Consider the following 21,377-nt stretch of genomic DNA (forward strand, 5'->3'; position numbering starts at 1 on the left):
ATAATCGGAAACTTCACTTTGTCAATCTCGGTGACCGGGCCTGCGTCAGTGGTTCAAAGCCTCTACAACATGCGAAACTGTTAAGAATAACCGAATCTGAGACTGTCTCAGTCCAGGATAAAACTTCAATCACATAACAAATTCAAAGACAACCTTTTCTTTTAAGGGAAAACTACTTTCTACAACGATTGTAGTATAACTAATATTTTCCCTTTGAGGTATTTTTTACTTTTTATAAGATATGTTGTCTTTGTCACTCAAACTTTATCTCAACGCCCGCAAACAAATTGTGGAAACCTTCACGAAGTATATTTCAATTGCTATTGTCTGATAGTTTGCAGGAGCACATCCCAATGCATGAGGCTTCCACACCGGTTTAAATGCTATTGTCTGATAGTTTGCAGGAGCACATCCCAATGCATGAGGCTTCCACACCATTTTATTTGAAAACCACACATTAAAGCATACACGTTGATGCCACGGCAAACTATAGCATAGACCACCTCTTCTCATATAGTGATTAGGGCAAGACTCAAATATTGCGGCGGAAAAAACAGTGAATATTAACAATATTGCAAAAATAACTTACGTTTATAGACAAAATCTTTAAAAAAAAAAAACGATCGAAGCGTGCTTGTACTAGAATAGCAGGCAACCTTAAAATGTTCTTTCTGAACTTTTCCGTGGTTCTGATCTATTGAGAGGCGCAAAGCTTTTTGAACACTTGTGGTCTGAGACTAAATAATGACAGAATGCTTAAGAGGTGTCAAGGTGAGGTTGGCACCCCCAAAATAGGAGGTGCCAAGGTGAGGTGCCATACGTTTAGCATGGAACGTATTGAGATATGCACTGAAGAGCAAGCGCAGAATATAAGTTGCTACTGGATGGCTTACGATCCAATTGCACGTTCTATCGGTAAGTGGCTGTTGCTCAACTGGCACCAGCTTGACCACTTGGTAACAGGCTTGAACACTGCAGCAGGCAACAAGAAAAATCTGTCATTTTTACATTGATAAAATGATGACATACAATGTAAAAATGACGTATTTTTCTTGGGACGCACTTAAAGAATAATACTGTATAATAGAAGATCTTAAAAATAAACTAGTCCCGCTTAATAATAATAATTAATAAGCCCAAAGTCGTCCGATTCCGAAGTGGATTTAATAGGCGGGAACTACTGTACAGGGAAATCGGAAATGAAAGGGTTAAGGTCGAAATATTGAGCGGGAAAAATTGTTCCGTATCATTAAATATATGTCGTAAGTGATACGCAGTCATGCTTGACTGCACATGCACAATCGCCAATGTTGGACGTCAGGGAGGTCAAATTCCAGAGAGCTACTTCCAGGTTTTAAGAGGGTCAAACGCGTCTAGGGAAATCTCGGCTTCCTTCGCTCCAATCCCGCGGCTAAACCCTTCCTGTGAAAACAAAGATTGGTGTAAAAACAACAGCGTCGGTGGTGTAACCTTGGCAGCCCTGTCGCGAATACATTACTTTCACGCTCAATGACATCACAATGACGTAACAATCAGCCGACGCATACTTCTAGAACTTTGAGTTTCCTTCGAAAGTGTTCGTCTTTCTGCCCTACACCTTGGGCGTGTGTGCGGGCTATGTGGCTGTGTTGTGTGTTGATCTGCTGTGTTTCGGCGTGTTCGTTGAGTTGGAAAAGAGAGGAAGACCCAGGCACCCGAACAGAATCGTTCCGATCTCCAGAGGAGAAAAGCTGGAAACAAATTGAAGAGTCCGGAAAAAGTAAAAAAGAAGCCACAGAAAAAAAACAGGACCAGGAGATTGGAATCTGGAAGAGGTTCAGAGCTGTTGGAAGCAAACCCGAGTTGGGTGGAGGTTCTTTCGATGAAAATTTCATTCAAATCATGCTCACAATATTGTCACAGTTATGATGGAATTTATGATTTCTTGGCATTCAGCATTAAACCTGCTCGTTCTGTGAATCGTCGATGATTAAAGTGTTGGTTGATTTGTGGTACAGAGCAATAGCAAGATGCAATAGATTAAGTTTCGCTTTTAGCAGCGTGATCGTCGTTACAATCATTGCCAGAGAAAACGACGCGTACAATTACGCTTCAAAAAGGCCATTTTTATTAGACAGAATCCAAAAATCAACAACCGTGCCGAAAGGGAGGAACTACATCACCTAATCAATTAATTAACTTATTCAACAAATTTCGCCTAACAACACATAAACTCAAAAGACAGCAGCTTCAAGCCAAACAAGAGCCGCATTAAAGAACAACTCACTGACTTCAACACCATTCGTCATAGCACACGACTAGGGAACTGTGTTCCGAAAGCTGGTGCAAATCGCTATAACCACAGCGAACTCGCAATAAACTCCTAAAAGCTTGTCTGGCGTCACACTCCTAAAATCTGCACCACGTCAGTCATGGCCGAGCTGATGTCGGGAGCTGTGTGACCGTGGGGCATGTGTGATGTCAAAGAGGATGATTTATAAATTGAGCAAAAACATTTCACTACTCCCTTTGGGACAGGAACCCCAGGTACATACCTGCAATGTCGAAGTGTTTGGATTCCTTGCCGCTTGAAACAACTGCTGAGGGGACACATCTGCAAAGAAACAAATAATCACCAATTATTGTCTCATTAATAGGGCTGTTACGTAACAACTTAGCCTACAAACACTAAAAAAGCCAGGCTGCTATCTCGAACTAGCACGTTGCAACTAAACCAATTAACGATGGTAATCCAATGTCTTTCAACATCACTAAAATGTCAAACGGAATTGCATTTTTGAGTTTCTTAATTAACATAGAACAAGCACTGACCATTACTGGTACTAGGGGTGCGAGATCGGGCTGGTATCCTTGGGGGGTGCACCTCGTTGGGGGAGGGCAGCTTCACAATTGTGGGGGGAGTGAATGGCTGCATGTCGAAAACGTCCTTTGATGGAACAGGGGGCGTTTTAGTCTGTTGTGGAGTAACCGACAATTAGTTTCATGACGACAACAATAAGATTTCCTATCGGCAGAATATGCGCGCAACACGGTTTCAAATCGATGTTGTATTCCAAATGAAATAAAATTCCAAACAGAAGATAAAGAAAATGAAAATAGAAAGTGAAAGATACCGATTGACTGACGATGACACTTCGATCTGCTGACGATGACGCTCCGTTCGTCGCATTGGAACAAAAGTAATTATGACGTGAGTTGCTGAGAGTGACATCACGTGACACGACAGGCATGAACCCAAGTTCTCCAGTGAGGGGGTCGCTCAAAAGTGGTGGGACACCAGGGGGTAGCGTGGAAGGAGGCAAGTTTTTCAAGGACTGGATGTTATCTTGTCCAACGAGGCGCATGATGTAGTTGGGAGAGTTTATGGGATCAGATTTTCGTGGGATTTCTTTCTTTGCCAGGGAAGGTTTTGAAGGAGCAGAGACTCTCCCCCGAACTGCCTCCATGAGTTTGTGAACATTATCATACGTTGTTTCAATGTATGGATGACCCACCGATTGTGCAATCCCCTTAACCGCTTTCAATTCCATGTAACCTTCCTCTCCTGCAAATCGGTCAAGCGTGGCGGTCAAATGATCACGTGCCGGAGACGAGAGATGTATCTTGTGCATACTCTCACACGGGTTCATGAAGTTATCATCAGACGACCATAGTTGGAAGGATTGAGCTGAAGTGTTCGCAGAGCTCAGGTCGCTGCTTGAAGCGGAACAAGTAGATTCAGACGCCATTGCATCGATCGTGTCGGTGATCATGCTCTTGGGTTTAGGGGGGAGAGGTGGGGGGGCGTCGCGCTCAGATACATGCCTGATATTTGCGTAATTTCCACAATCAGCTGAATCCACGCTCACTGAGTCCGAGATGTTTGTTTCTTTGATCCTCAAATAGTTCATCATCGCAGGATCGAAACCGGAAGAGCCAGTGATCTTCTCGGTGGAACGTGGAGAATCATGATCGGTTAAACTGGAGGATCCGTTCTTCTTTTTTGTGTCATCTCGCATCATGCATTCGATTGTCTTCATTACCTCATCAATGCCAGTGAACAAACTCTCCGCGCTGTTCCGCTTTCCTGGCTCAGAAGACTGCGCAGGCGGATGTGACGTTTCAGCGACGGATTGCGATTGATTGACAGGTGGAAGAGAAGGGTTGGTGGTGGTCTTTGCTCTAGGAAGAGTGTGATAAGATGCTTGCGCGGAAGATGCGTTGGTGACTACCGATGAAGAGGAACTATCCCGACTTGACTTCTTCTGCTTCACGTAATCCTTCAAGTTTTTCAAGGATATCTTCGCCTTTTCAATGGAGGCAATTGTTTGTCCCAGGTTGGCCTGCTGTCTGTCTCCACTCCCCTTCCCCTCTGGTAGCAACGTTATCTTCGATCTCAGGTACTCTTGGTTGGATGGAGAATAAGATGCAGATGACTGGTGAAAGATCGACATATCGGGAAGGTCTGATCTCGTCTGAAGATCAGAAGTCGTAACTTTCTCCGGTTGTCCAGTCACGTGTTCATCTTTGCCCTGATTGGTCAATTTTGCAAAGCAGGATTCAGGGTTTCTTTCTTCACACTTTAGAAAAAAGATGTTTATAGAAAAGAAAGAAAAGATTATTTCAACGTCATAAAATCGATGACAAAAAGAGACAAAAATGATAAACAAAAAGTTGGAAGAGAATTAAAAGGACACGTATTTATGATGGTAGTTTTGAAAAACAATAAACAAATAACACTATAATCGCTACAAAAAATCAAGATGCCATAGTTTGACTAGGACCAAGTATTAGTGTTAAAAAGTCACCGATCGAACACAAACGGAGACTGTCAATATATCGATATTCCTGAACCTTCTCGCAGCTGCAAACTGAAACGCAATTTGGGATGCGTAGAGGATTACTGCGCATAATGAAAACGTCTTTGTAATCGTTATCATGATCTCACAATTGAATAAACAATCGAGCTTGCTATGAGGTCATGACAAGAGCACTCACTGTTGGTAGAGGGGCGTGGTTGGGGGTGTTCCCTCTTTGAGGAGACTCCAATTGAACGATTCGTTCTTTCAAAGCAGAGTTCTCCATTTCAAGCATCTCTATTCTCCGGCTCATTTCAACGACCTGTCAATGAAGATGATACATGCCAATCAATCTAGGCGCGTGGGGAGTTACAATGAGGATAATAATTAAGCGAGTAGCTCACGCTTCTGTAAAAGAAATGGTCACTTCATCAGTGCCAGTATTTCGTGCCCATAAAACATTGACAACATTTACACGTTGCCTCAGTCACATAGCTGCCAGGCTTGAAATGGATACGCCATAGTGGGGCGCACAAGGCAGGCCGAATAGATCAAAGATAAACATATTAACTTGCGCAGGCTGGGGACTTTTTTGAACACACGCCAAAGCAGATTACACTGGGTTCATTGTTCGAGCGAGTATCATTCCACCAGTGATAAAGCAAGGCACTTTAGAAGCAATCCTAATAATGTGTGTTGCCTTATAATATCCTGGGAGATGTCGTCGTCGTCGTGATAAATAATACGGTACAGTATTTTTAGTCAGAATGTTCAGTGAAATAAAATGTTTTCAGACAAGCTTTGGATTCATTTACATTTTTAGCTTTTTTTACACAAATTGCCTTGAGTCCAATTATGATGTCATAACGGACGGTTGTGATGCGCTTTCCAATACGTCATCATTTGGTAGTAGTAAAAATTAGAAATTGATAAACGTTTCCGGAAACTTTTACAAAACCATCTATTTCTGCCCGTGGTCTATTTATGGCTCTGACGTCATACGCAAAGCATGCTTGAAAGCAACTGATCATGGAGAAATCAATCGCATCTGTCGACCCAACAGCGTTGCAGCGCGAATATCGGCTGAATATCGTGTTTGCTCTGTCGAGGGATCATGACATTGGACGTAACAGATAGCGATGGACAGCTGAAAACTTTGAAAATACTTTCGAGGTTAATCGAAGGAAGTTGGAGTTTTAGTTTGAAAATGCTGATGCGTCAAAAAAATACACAACCAACCAAGATGGCGTCACACAACTACCAACCATTTCGAAATAATACCAGAGCATTGGCATGGGAGCAGTAGACTAGATAGTCATGCAAGAGCATTCCATCCACACAACCCTCAGCCTGGCGCCCACTAGTGCACATATTCAAAGCCTGAAATTACCCACTGTCGATCACACTCGAGCAAATGGGTTTGATTAAATAAAAATTCAAAATTTAGCAAAACATTCACAAGCCCCAAATGACTGACCCACCTGTTGAGAGGTCGTTGCTTTGTCGTTCTTAAGATACTTGTCGTAGGCGAGCTCGAAAGCCTGGCCGATCGTGAGCGTGATGTTGTTTGCCTGGAATTGTGAACAGCGAGTTTAAACATCTTCTTCAGTTGGGCGACGTTACATAAACATAATAATATAAACACATGCCTCACTTAATCGCGAGGGACGGTTTCTGCCGGTGCGAACCAAACACTCCAGGCGGCGAAATTTTTTTTCACAAACATTTTGTCTCAATTGCATATTTCTGTAAGTGTAGCCATACTGGTTACCGCGAGGCGCGCGTAACTGTTTTTACCGATTCATTTTTTTCGCGCGGTTTTCAAAGTCAGCAGCCAATTCTCGCCTTCCAGGTCCAAATCTATTTACTTGAAAAAAAAAAACGTAGCCTGGAGACACACTTAGTCTAGTCAAGTTTAAAAAAGTTGAGAAAAGAAATTGATTCTGGTCACTCTAAAAGTAAGATTTTCCGAACTGATTAAGAATTAACCCTAACCCTACTTTTTTTGAAAAGCTTTTGTGCACCGCTAAAATTAATTTAAAAGGAAAAAAATTAGTTCGATGGGCGTCGCACCGTTGTTCTCACAAACATAAAGCAAAAGATGAAACCACTGAACCAAACACGCCAACGAAATACTGTACGTTTGCATTCACACGGTATTAATACAAACTCTAAGCGAAGTAACAAAAAGTTGGTGGAAAAAAATTTCGCCTCCGGGCGTTGCTGCGCGGGTTAGATTAGTTGACGTATGACAACTGCTAGGACATAACGCAACTTCGCTCTCACCGCGCGCACAACAATGGAATAAATAACAAGATTTTCAAAAGTTGTGAAATTTAGTGAAGTAACACAATTTTTCGCCCATTAGCTGCGGGTGTCCATGTCTACCTGGTGCACAGAATCGAGTCCATAGCATCGATGCTTTCCATCGTCTCCCTTCGCGATGAAGGAGAAGAGCCTCTTGTCTTGCTTGTCGTCAGCGCAGAAGGACACTCGCTGTAGCGGAACGTCGTGCAGAACCGCCTTGATCGGGTGATGAGGTTAAGATGAAAATGTTTTTTAAATAAAAATAAATCCCATTTGAAAAAAGCCCATTAGCGTAATACTGTCATAATAAAACATAAAACCATGTAGTGCCATTTCAATTTGCCTCGTGGAAATGTACGAAATTTAACACGGCAATAAATAACTGGTTAAGACAACAGACCAATAGCAAGACAGCTGAAAGGCCACGTTTTTGGCCTACAAGATTTATCTCAATCGTTTCAAAACGGAGCGAAGCGAGTAATGCTTGCAAAAATACAAAATTGTGCGTTATGTAACCGTTGCACGAAACAACCCAAAGTTCAAAATTAAATATGAATTGAGTACAAGACCACCTTCAGTTGTTTGTGCCTCCCGAAAAATTTGTTCTTCTTGTGAAAAATAGGCTAACAAACATTTCCAAAAGATAGTTTTAACACCTCAAATCGAACACCCTACAGGCCTACTTTAGCAGCCTAAATTTTAACACCTTGTAACTTTTATGTTTCTCTAGACCGCTGCTATGTTTGGCATCTGTTGTTTTTTTGTTGTGATAGTTGGAACTTAAAACAAACTAAATTGAAAAATTATAGAAACATGAACCTTTTAAAAATTCAGGTTAATCTTCCGTGCAGTGATCTGTCACAAAGCAACGCGACCATGTCTGTTTTGTAATAAAGAACGAAAAACATTCTGACCGCAATGTTATGTTTTCAAAAAAGAATCCGAATGTTGTAAGAGCAGCCGATTTTTATTCAAAACTACATAAAACAGGTCGTTGTTGTCCTTGACACTTCAAGTTGAATCATCGTCCTCGATGACCAAGCGTAGCAACTAGAGCACCACAAACACGAAACGAGTGTAAACATGCAAGTGTCACAGCACCGTCTCCACATTTCAACTAATTTCAATTAAATTAACCATAAAGGAGACACAAATGACATTTCATAATACAAATGAACAATGTTCAATCTTCGAGCTGAAAGACGGAAGATGGCGGCTCTATGAAGTGCATGCCACTTTAATATGCTTCGGTTGCCAGAGGTGTGTTGCTTTTGCATTATCTTTGTTGCTGTACAATGAAAGCTACTAAACCGAAGTGATGGAATCCTGGACTGAATAACCAGGGTCTCGTTCGGTGCCTCGCGTGCCAGAAGTGCCTGGAATGGCAGAAGTAGAAACATTCTACATGGAAAACATTCGCTTTTAGAGAACCCACGGTGCAGTCCATATTCACCGAGTAAAAGAAACTTCAACAAGCAATCAAGCGTGTATTCAACGTACTTCAACATTGGATTAGTATTATCTCTGTCACGACATGTAGGCACAACCGCCTTCACATCTGTTGACGTTGCTGAAACTGATTCATATCAATCACTGCTGCTGGAACAATATAATACCTTGCAGTCATTCGTGAAGATGCATCTGCCCTGGGAAGAGCATCTGTTGAAAACGTTTTAGATGACACTATTCCTGCGTGAACTAACATTGACACGACGTGTATTTGTAATATTCCAACTCTCCTTTTGTCAATCTTCGATTCTTCGTCCACTGATGGAAATTGGTTTTGCAAACCAGGCGCATAACAATAGACAAACGTAACATGATGTCGATTCAACGTAAATGTTCTCTAAGGACAAGTAAACCCAGCAGTAAGTAGGATTCTCAAGGGATTGAGTTGAGGAATGACATCAAACACAAAGCACTCAGTCGAAACCAGCAACCAATTTGAAGCCTCACGGTCACCAGTAACCCTGCCATGTTGATGACGACACACAAGCAAGAAGCGCATTGCGTCATCTGTATTGGTCCACGCTTCAATGTAGCAGCAAACAGAGAGTTTATAACCTTGTTGGTGACCTTGGTGGTCCAAGTCGACATTGCCAGGTGACAAAGTCATTCGGTTTTGTTTAATCCTCCGGTCATTGTATGATTTATCGTTTTCTGTAACATTGATCAACAAATGTCCTTTTTTACATTAATTCAACATATGCAGATCTTGAATCAATGTAACTCAGATGCTGACATAACAAAGTTATAGCAAGCATTCCAACAGAGCAGGCCTGGTAAGATAAAGCAGATCTCATCTCATCATATTCAAACTGTTTGTATTCAGCACTTTACTTCTTTTGATACTTGCTCAACAACCTCATCTTTTAAACTTAAATATCAAAGGGGAAAACATCAGATCCGTCCAATTAGATTCAATCAACCGAGCTTTAACCTAGCAATTTCTTCCATAAATTCTCATGTAAGAATCACATGGAAAATAGTATTACTTTCATTCAATCCGCAGGTTTATCGTCAATGACTTATTTGGTGAAAAATCCTTCCATAATGTGCCGCGTCGCCACAGTGTGTGGCTTGGGAATGCTGATGGTGGTGTGCCAAATGTGCCATGAGCAACAATAAACCGACTGTACTGCACAGTTCACTTCATTACACCTCACAACTCTTGAAGCATTATGAAATAATGTGGTTGCATGGGTAGAAAACATTGAAACAGGGATGGAATTATAAAGTGCACTTCAAACGCTAAAACACTGATAGCAGTTTTCCACCGGCCAATTGGGCGATTTGAAAAAGCTTGTGGGAATCTTTGGCTTCAGTTATTTTTGCGAGAATCTGTGGAAACTTAGTCACTCGGTGGCAAAACAAACAAGAAAGGAATTGACGCCTTGCTGGTAGCTCGGAAACAATCCAAAAGTGAAAGTACGCAGGACTCGGCAAACAAATGGACAGAAAGAAATCGTCCAGCATTGACAATTATCTGTGGCCCTGCATGGACCGCAGTTCTAAGTCCAACTGTTCTGCCATCATTAGTTTCTATTTAACCTCGGACAAGTGGAATTGCTTTGTATATATTCAATGTTTTTATCTTTTTATTTCGAATATTTTATTTTGAGGCCTACACGGCCGCACGGCGTTCGTACACCTCTCAAACCTGCAAGTTTGTGTCACCGTTGAATTGTGGCAGCCCAGAACAGTGCTTCCCAACCAGTGGGTCACGAAGCTATTTCAGGTGGGTTACGAAGCTATTTCTAAATGTTGCTGAATGTTAAATTTTCTAAAAAATACCGACATTACTATGGATCTCACAAGCCGCAGTTTGGTGTTGCAGTACTGAGCCTTCGCCATCGTTACTCTTATCTTCACCTCATTTGTTGACTTTCCATTTTCATGAATTGTGTACCCTGTTTTTTATTAGATCGGGAAATTATTGCATTATCATTACGCAACAATTATGCAACAATGTAACAAATATGTAACAATTAGATGTGTTGTGTCGCATTAACTATTTCAGTAATACGCCAGTAGTAAAGATGTCCTAATAAAGATGTCATATCTCATTGTGGGCCGCACAATAAAACTTGCATTTAAAAGTGGGTCGCGATCTGAAAAAGGTTGGGAAGCACTGGGCTAGAACATGGTCTCCACTCACACTGTGACGCTGTTGTCACGCCTCCCAGCTCCCAACCAGCCCCACCATGAAAGTCATCCACATAAATTGAGAATGAAATCTTCAGCTGTCAACAACGTTAATCTCAATAACTTCAAAACAATATTTTCACGAAACCAGGTATTTTTTACGTTGATTCAACGTCGAGAAACTTTTGAATGTCAGATCGGTTTCTGGGAAACGAAGGTTGCATGTGAAAGGACCAGGTAAAAGAATATAAAGAAGATTTCCTCATCCGAGGCAGAAACCTAGCGCACAATTCGTCGCTTTTACATTGGTTCAACGTCTGTGATCGTTGAATCAATTCATAGCCAGAAAGCAAACTCTGTCGACAAAGACAAACGTTTTATGGACCAACAAATAGTCGACTTGGTGCCCAAAACTGATGGAAACTTCCCGAAGGAACGCCAGTCACGGCGTGCTGTGAATAACATCAACTGAGCATGTCAGTCAACGTCAACACAACGTAACCACAACCGTTCATAGCTAATTCTCTTCGTCTTGCTTTAAAGTGGCAACAATCACGTTGTTTGCGGCCATGCACCGTATCGCTATCAAGAGTTGTGAGACGAGTATTTCCGTCCCAAGGTTCATCAAAACGGCAAATGATGTGTTGTGCAGTTTGGCGGTAATATTCGCATACAGAACAAGACATGTTAACTATGATACACTCATTGATCTAATTCTAATGCAGTCTCTCGGCCTTCCTACGAATGCAGCTGATGATTGACAGCTCAATTAAATTGCTTGCATGAGCACGTCACACACAGTGAGGTTGATCACGATTTAGTTTTGCATTCAACACAAGGACGGCTTCCTTTCAATAATTCAAGAATTTCATAACATTCCTTCGCATGGTTAATGGATGCATGATGTGGACAATGCAGGTATTAGTAAGTTCGTAAGGTAGTTTCATATGTGAAGAGCATTGTCTTCAAGCTAGGTTTTAAAAGTGTTTCCGCATTGGTGTGCTTACTTGTAGCCACCAGGCAGTACACTAACAGTCTAAAATTAAATGATCAACAACTGCTTGCATCTTTTGCAATTTGGGCAGATTTATGCTTCATAGCTTCATTACATGTACAAACACACAACTCGGGAGCAAATTGCTCAAAAAGAAAACTTTATTTCTATTCCATGGTACTTTGTGGCCACTAACATCCAAGAACGTTCAAATAAGAACTTTTTCTTTGTTTGAACCATAGACGGTTTGAACCTTTTTTGTCACTCCAAGGCTAAAGGAGCTATGTCTGTTGCCACCCGTGAGCAGTGGAGGCTCGATCTAGATCAGGGGTTCTTAAAATTTTGAGGTTGCACTCCCCTTGGCGTCACTTGTGAAACTTTATGCCCTTTTCTCATTGAAGTTATATATCAAAGCCAAACTACACAAACATTTCGTGTTTTAGCTTTGAAAACAAACAAAGTTTATTGTATATCATACATCAATCAAAAAATTAAGTGGATCTCAGTTTACTTTTCCTTGCATTAATGAGAAGGAGATGAAGCTGCTTTTTGAAGCCAGCAGTTGAATTTGTGACGTAGTAGAAGACAATGCACTCCACAGTTAAGTTTGTTCCGAGTTTGTGTCTTCACACTTGCAAGTGCGGAAAAACCACTTTCACCCAAAAATGTCACAAACAACCACCGTTACTGAACAAGTGGCTAAACAACAACCGCAAATAAGCGCTGAAAAATAAAGTTAAGACTAGGTCACATTTCCAAATTGTGACACAAAGTAAGGCATGTTACTGACAATTTTGTTTACATCTTGTATATACAACACAGTAGCATACTAATGCAACAGCCCATCACATTCACGCCCTCCTTGGAGAATCTTCATGCCCCCCCCCCCCCCCGTTTAAGAACCACTGATCAAGATGTTTACGAGGTGCCCAGCAGCTACTAAATTGATTCGTCATCCAGTTCTCGTAGACCACGCACATTTAATAACTTCTCTGCAGCAACTTGATTTGTCTTGTGTTGGCACAAAACGTCTGAACCACTCTCGGTTTAATTCATTCCAATTAAAGTTTCTGGCACTACACTTCAGTGAAAACTTTTTCTAAGACCGAAACTAGAAATAGAATTTACTATGTGCATGGCCACCTGGAGATGGTATATCTCTTTAGGTATCCATGCTATGTGCCGTATTAAATACATCTACTAGGCGAAAACTCTCGCTATTCAGAATTGCAGTTGAAGATAGAAAATAACAAAATCAAGCCCAGAGCTCAAGGTACATCAGACAACTAGCAATGCCGACAACGTGGTATAAAACCTGTCCACCGACAAGGCAGTCAAAAACAAAAATCCAGAATATCAATCTCTTAAAACACAGCAAAAGTGAAAAACGATAACTTTATAGACATAGACTATGTTTCGTTTCTAAAAAATCTTTCATAGGAAGAAGACAAAAACTGATCAACCTTGGTAAAGATGTCACAAATCTTCATTCCATTGATGTTGATGTGCAAGTCAACCTTGGGGGGCTTAGAGCCTTCTGAACGTTTGATGTGGCGTGAGAACTTTAACTTTTGGAGTGCATCACGAACCACTTCCATTCCACGGGAGTCTCCAACCTCCATGACACCAACAAACTGGTAATGGAAGAAAATTATCAATCATGGTCTCATGAGTAACATGGGATATTGTTCGAACCAAGGATGCGCACCACCAATGCTACAGGGACATTTTCAATCTACAAATCATTTGCCCTTGCCAGACCAACTGGCAAGGGCAAATGGAGTAAGATGGTATGGACATGTGATAAGGAGGGAGGAAGGAAGTTTTCTTAGAAAGGCACTAGATCTAAAGGTGGATGGGAAGAGGAAACGCGGTCGTCCAAGAAGAACGTGGAAACAACAAGTAAAGGATGAGTTTAAAAAAGTCAGACTGAAGGAGGAAGATGCAAGGGACAGGGTGAAATGGAGAAAAGGGATTAAGACAATTGCTGCGCGGAAACAATCGGCCACCCCCACTAGTGGGGAACAAACCGACGATGGATTATGATGATGATGATGAAATCCCACAAAGTATGATATCATAAAAAGTTTTGTTTTCTTTCAGTTTGCAACATGTTCAGTTAAAATTCAGTTGAAATGAGGTTCTTTTTCAACCATACACATTACTTTCTGATGTGTTAAATCGCAATGTACTGCAGTTTAAAACCTCTTGACAATACAAATTATTGCAGTCAGTTCTTTGAGGTTAACAGGTAATGACAATTGACAATACATGTTAATTACTTTTTACGTTGCTCATTTTCCACTTTTAGCAGGAAACAGTTTAGATGGCAAAAACTTAGGTATAATTCATCGTTGTTTTTTTAATCAGTAAATCGCTTCCTGTTATCCGAATGGTAGTGATTTGTGTGGAAGTAAATCTTGAATCAATGTGATAACATTAAAGGTGGCAGTGACCACTCCATTGCTCACCTTCACTTGGTATGTCACCTTCCCATTGATGATGGTGTCATCAGAATGGATCCACTTCTCTTTGTTGGAACTCTACAAGTTCATAGAAAGTCTGACTTTAAAAAACAAACATGGCTTCAAAAGTAAGGTGCTACTTTTTGGAAGAAGATTGACCTCACAATGAAGGTCAATCTTTGTAAAAACATTGATCTACTGACACATTACCGAACACACTTGTAAGTTTATCTTCTTAGTTGAAGTGCTGCGGCCTACAAAGTATTTCATTTACTGCACCCAGCTGATTGGAAAGCTGCACTTGATGTGTATTACTCAACATCACACCAAGGGTTCAATCGATGTCACGTTATTTTGATGCTTTTTTGTATCAGAAACATTTATTTATTGGTCAATTTGTAGTGCAGTCATAATTGAATACCTAGCGTCGCATGATATATAAATCATAAAACAGCAACTCACCAAAACCATTGTGATTTTTCTGTTCTGATCAAAGCAACATGTATTCAGATGTTCAGCCTTGGTGGAATCTTGATAGCAATTGAATCGAAATACAGTACACCAAAGCTTCGACACAACTAAATGAAAGAACTAAAAATACAATTTTATTCCTAAACAACGTTTGTATTTAAGAAAAAAATGAGAGATACTATGATGCTAAGCAGCCATGACCACCCGCGGAGAACCTATTAGTGCAATTAATCACAATAAACTCAAAACCGCTTGATGTACCGGTAGTATGAATATGAAAAATACTGTATTTATTGTAGGAAAAAATAATTTGTTTCAAAATTTTGTTTTAGATTTACAAATCATCAAAATTAAAATTCAAACAAACAAAATCGGCTATAAAATCACTAAATGCCAGCAAAATTCGTGTTTTTAAAGCTTTTTTGCAACATATGTTTTCAGAACACACAAACTAAGCATTATTTTGAAAACAACTACCGGTAATTGCAAAACAAAATAAAAGCATTTGACTATGTGCATGTCAATTTTCTCTAATTTCTGATATTTAGCGGCGGAGTTATAAGCTATTAATCAGGACGGGCTAAAATGGTCTCTTTTCATGCTTTCCGCGTGTCTTTGAAAGGAATAACAGATAAGGTTAAACTTGAATTAGGACTTTTGTCAGCCCAGAACTCCAAAATATTCCAAATTAGAGATACAAGTTTTTGTTTCCAATTATACATACCGTATCAATATAACGTTAGCTCAGTGGTTACGTGCCCAACTTCAAGCAGTTTGGCTTTAGCAACACATTTCAGAACTGCTCTCTATATTTAGTGGCACCTAGAGAATGGAGTAATTCTCCGCCAACAAAATTTCAGCAACTATCGGAAACTTCATTTTCTCAACCTCGGTGACAAGGTCTGCATTAGGGGTTCAAAGCCTTTACAAGTATGCGTAACTCACTGGATTCGGCTCTCAAAGAAGCTTTCCTAGTTTGAAGATAAAATCAATCAATTATGAATAAATGTATTGCAAAAACTTCTTTATTAGGCTATGAAGTTACTATAAAAATAGAGTTATATTTTAAAGTGTTTGATTCAGCATTATGCTATATTTGTAAATCAAAGGAATAAAGTACCGTAAGGTCCAATTAATTCAGACCAGCAACAGGTAGACAACTTGTATGTCAAACGAAGGTGTGGACCACATTCTAACTCAGTAAAGCAGCCTACATTGGCCCATTCAGCATGCTGCTGTAAGTTTTTCCAATTCTCTATTCTATACTGCAGCCATTGTCGCAACGAAGCATACGAAGTTTTGCACTTATATATCTCACTGGTTGTGACAAGGCGACCATGAACAGAACTGACTGGTCCAAGCCGCATGTTCTCCTGCAGGGCAAGCCAGAATTTGTTATGGTTGGAGTTGGTATCGATCGCAATACATTTGCGCCACCATGCGGAATCAATGTCAGATTGCCAGTCATTACAGGGAATTTCCCCAATTGATGACAAAAAAGAAGTTTCAGTTCAGCTCGTTTTTATTTGTAACCATCACAACGAAAAACAGTGTGGCCTATGCCAAACATAGCAGAGGTCTATAAAAAAGCAGAAGCGAAAAAACGCGGATGTTATAACGTGCAGGATACCAAAGGATCTCAAACCCCAATCGTCTTAGGCTACTGTGTGATGTAGAGTCTGACCATAGAAAGAGCTCAACACCTGCTCTCCTGGGCCACATTGAAACGGGCTTTTGCCTGAGGATGGGTTTCTTTTATGTCCGGTTTTCTTTTTCCATCCTATTATTATTATTATGACTGCTCATCCACATCAATATTGGAACTGGCAAATTCAATCCACAACACTTTTCATTAGGCTGTCATTCATTAGGCCTACTAGGCTACATGTGTGCTTCTCTCTGTTTTTGTTTTATTTTTTTGGTATTTGTTTTTTTGGTTTTGTGGCTGTGCTAACTACTCATATATAGCCTAATACATAATTTTCCATTCAGGCACGTTTTAAACCTTTCAAGGTTTTGCCACCTTATCCCGTTCATTAACGTGCTGGTAGGTCTATATCGATTTTTGTAGTTACAGTAGGCTAGTATCTTTTTCGTCCCGGACGCGTTAATGACGAAAAATAAAATGATTGATTGATGAAAGCAGGAGAATCATTTTAAAATACCTTGCTTAGCCTACAGTAAGAACAGTTAATCGAATCCGTTGCCACTTGCTAACTTTGACTCAGCTTTGCAGCAGGCTGCATCTTTACCAATAGCCTACATATGTAGCCTACAAGCGAAACAATAAATAGCCTACTACAAAAAGTGATCAATGCCAAGCAGAGAAAATTACATGAAATAACTTATAGTTACTACTCTCTAAAACCTCTGGGCCTACAGCCTGTTTCACCCAAAAAGGGGGATCATCAGATGATCAAAAGGTCCTTATTCAAATAGAAATTCAAATAGCAGCAGTGGCCGAGTGGTTAGCGCGTTGGGCTCGCAGTCGAGAGCCTGCATGTTCCACTCCAGCCACCCGCACTTGCTGTTGTTTCTCTTGGCAAGAAACTTTACGATAATTGCCTCTACCTAGTGATCGATTTCGAGTAATGGGTATAGTACCAAATTTAGGTCATAAGTAGAGTAGACAACCGGAAACAGACATTGCCGTCTGTTACGTCGTATTTGTCCGCCTCCTTTTCTATGTTTAAAAACTAAATTCGGATTCCCTAAGTAGCACCTGGCAACCCCTGCTCTCACCTCGAGGTGTGATCGTTACGTCATAATTACATTTGCGCCTTTGCGTTCGTTACTACGTTTCTTTGTGCTTTGAGTTTTGTTAAGTGGCAGTAGGCTACATGTAAAGATCAGCTTAACGTTTACAGCAACTATAGTTAGCGACTGGTAGTTAATTCGAGCTATTAACGGTGCTGCTGTTTTTTAGTTGAATAAGAGTTAGCCTACTGCGTTAATGTACTGTGTGGTTGAAGCATAGTTGAACTCTGTGCAGCAATTTCATCTGTCGTTGCCGTTGGCCTATGTGGCCAAATCAGTGATTATCACAGTTCACGGTAAGCTTAACCTTCTACTGCAACCTTTGTGATAGACTAGGCCAATGTGAATTTTAGTGTCAATGGTTAAGTGTAATAAGTACCTCGTCTTATTTCCCGATGTTTAAATCAAGTACGGGACTCACCTATGATGTGAAATTTATAGCATAATATTTTACTGTTTACCGTTTATATGTTCAGTTTCGATCTACAACGGTAGAATTTTCAATTGTTGGGTTTCTCCCTGTGCTGTTCCGTGCGCCACAAAATAGTCGGTAAGAATTCATTAGGCCTATAATTCGTCATCTGTAATTCCGCATTAGGCCTAATTCGTAAGTTTTGTTTGCTAATCGTTGTTTTTCTGTGTTGTCACAGAAACCTTCTTCTTCGTTTGACCTTCGCTTGTTCGTTGTCGTAGCTGTCGTTGTCGTCGACAGCTGAATACAATAACCGTCACTCTGTGTGCGTGTTCGTACGTTACATAGAAGCGTTTCGACTATTGTGGACAGTCCTCGGAGTTGCAGCACTCAAGTCCCGAAGGTTTGCCGTAGGCATAATTGTTTCTACATTTGTTTATTTATGATGAGCGTCCAAAGCAGTAGTCCACTCGAGGATGCGTCTGCAGCCAAGCAAGCTGAGTTCGATGGGGCCGCAAAAATTTTGCAGCAGTCCTATCTGCATGGAGAGCGGCTAATGATTCATCCTAGTACTAAGTTGGAGGCATTCCGGTCCTACTGCTCCGAAGTGGACCGAAAATATCAGGAAGTTGTCCATCTGATTGGAGATGATAGGGAAACCGAACGCTCCCTAATGGAAAAAAATAAGGTCGAGTTTGACACTCGTTGCAAGGAGTGGTTGGAAAGAACTGCCAACTTGCCGGGGCCATCTACGTCTTACAAGAAGCCTAGTTCCTCACATCGTTCCGTGAGCCTACGCTCTGGAAGCACCAGCTCGCGAGCAAGCTCAAAGCAACGTGAAGTACTGATCCAACTGAAACTGGCTCAGCGAGAAAAGCTTCATATTCAAGAAGAAGCTCGGATAGAAGCAGAGAGGAAGAAAGAAGAAGCTGAGAGGAAGAAAGAAGAAGCTCGGATAGAAGCAGAGAGGAAGAACAGGCAAGCTGAACACAAAATTGAAATGTTACAATTGGAATTGCAATCTCGGGCAGAGGCGATGAGTGACGCTGATTCACCTTACGTTACTGTCGATGAAACTGGATTCACGTCACCTGGTCTGCCAAACAGCAAGGAGAATGTTTCCTCCCGTTTGACAAAGAGACCCTCTGTGCAATTTCAAGAAACATCTTCTCCTGTCCTTTCATCTCCTTATGCTACTCATGATACTAAAGCTAACACGCCTAATTCTACGTTCCCTGCAGCACGCTCGACTCCTCAAGTAAATATTAGTTCGCCAAGTTTGGCTTGGCAACCGAAAACAATTAAACGTGACTCGTATGGACCAGATTACCAACCTATGTCCCATGTCGGTGAACAACCAGGGTGCTCCTATCAGCAGCCCCAACAACCAAGTAGACATTTCTCTTATAGTGACGAACGTTTCTTACCACGACCAGAAATACTTTCATTTAAGGGTGACCCCTTAACTTACCAAAATTTTGTGCGTACGTTTGACGCACAGATCGTCCCGCTGGTACATAACGATCAAAGGAAGTTGGTCTATTTGTTACAACATTGTCATAGTGACGTAAAGCGTTCAATAGAACATCTTGTGAAGAAACCCGATGGCTATGAGCTGGCAAGGAAGAAGTTGTACCTGGAGTATGGCCAGCCCCATATCATCGCAAATGCAGCAGAGCAAAAACTGAAGAGGATGCCAAAGGTTGGGCATAACGATCCTCAAGGCTTAAAGGATCTAGCCAATGCCATGGATGTGTGTCTCTCAACCCTGGATGACATTAATGAGTTTGCTGGACTGAATTCTCTGGACACAATGATGGTAATGATTGAGAAGTTGCCATTCCGTATGCAAGAGGCATGGGCAGAGAGATCGGTTATGGTTCTGCACAACACAAGCCGTGAAGCAGGATTCAGAGATCTTGCAGAATTTGTTGGCATGCGAGCAGAGATCCAGAACTCCCTCTACGGAAGTAGGATTCATAAGGCGAAGGAAACTCACCAGACCCTGGCAAAGAAACCCAGTCGGAAGGATCGAGTCTCAGCATTTAACACGGACGTTCCTCCGCTCAAGGGTGTATCAAAACCATCTTTCAGTAATGCTTGTCTATGTTGTAAACGCAAGTCGCACAAGCTTGTTGATTGTGACGAGTTTAAAAACATGATGTACAAACAGCGTAGACAACTGGTTTACGATGCACACTTATGTTATAAGTGTCTGACTAGCACAAAGCATCAAACTCGCGACTGTAAAGTTGACAGCACATGTACCATTGAAGGGTGCAAGGGACGTTTCCATCATACTTTGCTCCACAACTCTAATCCACCTAATTCATCTCAGCCACGCAGTGATGAAGAACAAAGGGGAGTTCTTTCTTGTTCAGTGACGGAACCGCGGCCGCAAGATAAAGACGTGGGTGTCTGCAAGACCTACCTGTGCATTGTGCCAGTAAAGGTTAGATACAATGGCAATGAAGTTTTGACTTACGCGTTCCTCGATCAAGGTTCTACAGCAACCTTTTGCGCTAACAGATTAATAGACGTTTTGAATATCACTGGGGATAAAAGAGAGATCTCACTACAGACTCTTTCTAACACGTCTAAAATATATGATGGAATATCTGTAAGCTTGTCTGTGTCCTCCCTAGATGACAGACGAAAGTTTGAGCTGTCTGGAGTCCTGTCAATTGATGAAATTCCGACTACTCCAAATGCCATTCCGAGTCAAAAGGAACTGTCTGGACTACCCCACCTAGATGATCTGGAATTTCCCTGTGTGAAGGGTGGAAGTGTGACACTGTTGATCGGTGTTGACAACCCAGAAGTGTTTTGCATTCAACGTTCACGGAAGGGATCACGTGATCAGCCGATCGCTATAAAAACCCCGTTGGGTTGGTCCTTGTTGGGCCCATCTCTGTCACCAACTTCCTCTTCTTCTTATCAAGTTAACTTTGCTCGATCAAGAGACATTGCCATCGAGCAGCAAATCGAGTGTTTATGGAAAATGGACTTTGGCGATGAAAAATCAATACCTGACATGCCCAACTCACGTGAGGATAGAATGGCATATGACATGATGACAAAATCAGTCAAGCAGATTGATGGAAAGTATCAACTCCCATTACCTGAGAGACCCCTGACCCGCAGAGGTATTTTGTCTGCGACGAGCTCGCTATATGACCCCCTGGGGTTTGTTGCTCCAGTGACCTTGAAACCAAAGTTGTTGTTGCAAGATTTATGCAAGCAAGGTCTCGGTTGGGATGACCCAATTTCGGCGTCTGAAGTAGACACTTGGAATGAATGGATAAATCAGCTACACCAACTTTACGACATACGTTTGCCTCGCTGTTTCAAACCTCCCCACTTTGGCGTGGTAACGGAGCATGAACTTCACTATTTTGCCGACGCCTCGTCTGTGGCATATGGAGCTGTGTCCTACCTCCGTCTTGTTGATGATGAAGGAAGGATTCACTGTGCATTTGTGATGGGAAAGTCCCGTTTATCCCCACTGAAAACAGTTTCCATTCCAAGGCTGGAACTCACTGCTGCTG

At 41.4% G+C, this 21,377-nt stretch overlaps 1 protein-coding gene and 1 long non-coding RNA gene across 4 annotated transcripts; one reads left to right on the forward strand and one right to left on the reverse strand.

Annotated features, from left to right (window-relative positions):
- Positions 1-419: 419 nt before the first annotated feature.
- Positions 420-14,792, reverse strand: LOC145787748 (PTB domain-containing engulfment adapter protein 1-like). 3 transcript variants are annotated; one of them, XM_082599560.1, is made up of 10 exons: positions 14,652-14,792; positions 14,196-14,267; positions 13,188-13,358; positions 7,176-7,301; positions 6,675-6,683; positions 6,260-6,349; positions 4,978-5,100; positions 2,812-2,956; positions 2,535-2,593; positions 420-1,422 (listed from the first exon to the last, which is right to left on the reverse strand). In XM_082599560.1, exons 1-10 carry the CDS (start codon positions 14,658-14,660, stop codon positions 1,342-1,344), a joined length of 885 nt encoding a protein of 294 aa, XP_082455686.1. In that variant the 5' UTR covers positions 14,661-14,792; the 3' UTR covers positions 420-1,341. The 3 variants fall into 3 exon arrangements, with proteins under 3 accessions (XP_082455686.1, XP_082455685.1, XP_082455684.1); XM_082599559.1 differs by lacking the exon at positions 6,675-6,683 and having other exon boundaries at positions 2,812-2,953; positions 7,167-7,301; XM_082599558.1 differs by lacking the exon at positions 6,675-6,683 and having other exon boundaries at positions 7,167-7,301.
- Positions 14,793-17,366: 2,574 nt separating this feature from the next.
- LOC145787801 (uncharacterized) lies at positions 17,367-18,153 on the forward strand. The gene is made up of 2 exons (XR_014291446.1): positions 17,367-17,713; positions 17,894-18,153. It is a non-coding gene; the product is annotated as an uncharacterized LOC145787801 (long non-coding RNA).
- Positions 18,154-21,377: the final 3,224 nt, after the last annotated feature.

The sequence above is a fragment of the Aplidium turbinatum genome, chromosome 18 (genome assembly GCF_918807975.1).
Source record: "Aplidium turbinatum chromosome 18, kaAplTurb1.1, whole genome shotgun sequence".
In the NCBI taxonomy this organism is placed as follows: Eukaryota; Metazoa; Chordata; class Ascidiacea; order Aplousobranchia; family Polyclinidae; genus Aplidium; species Aplidium turbinatum.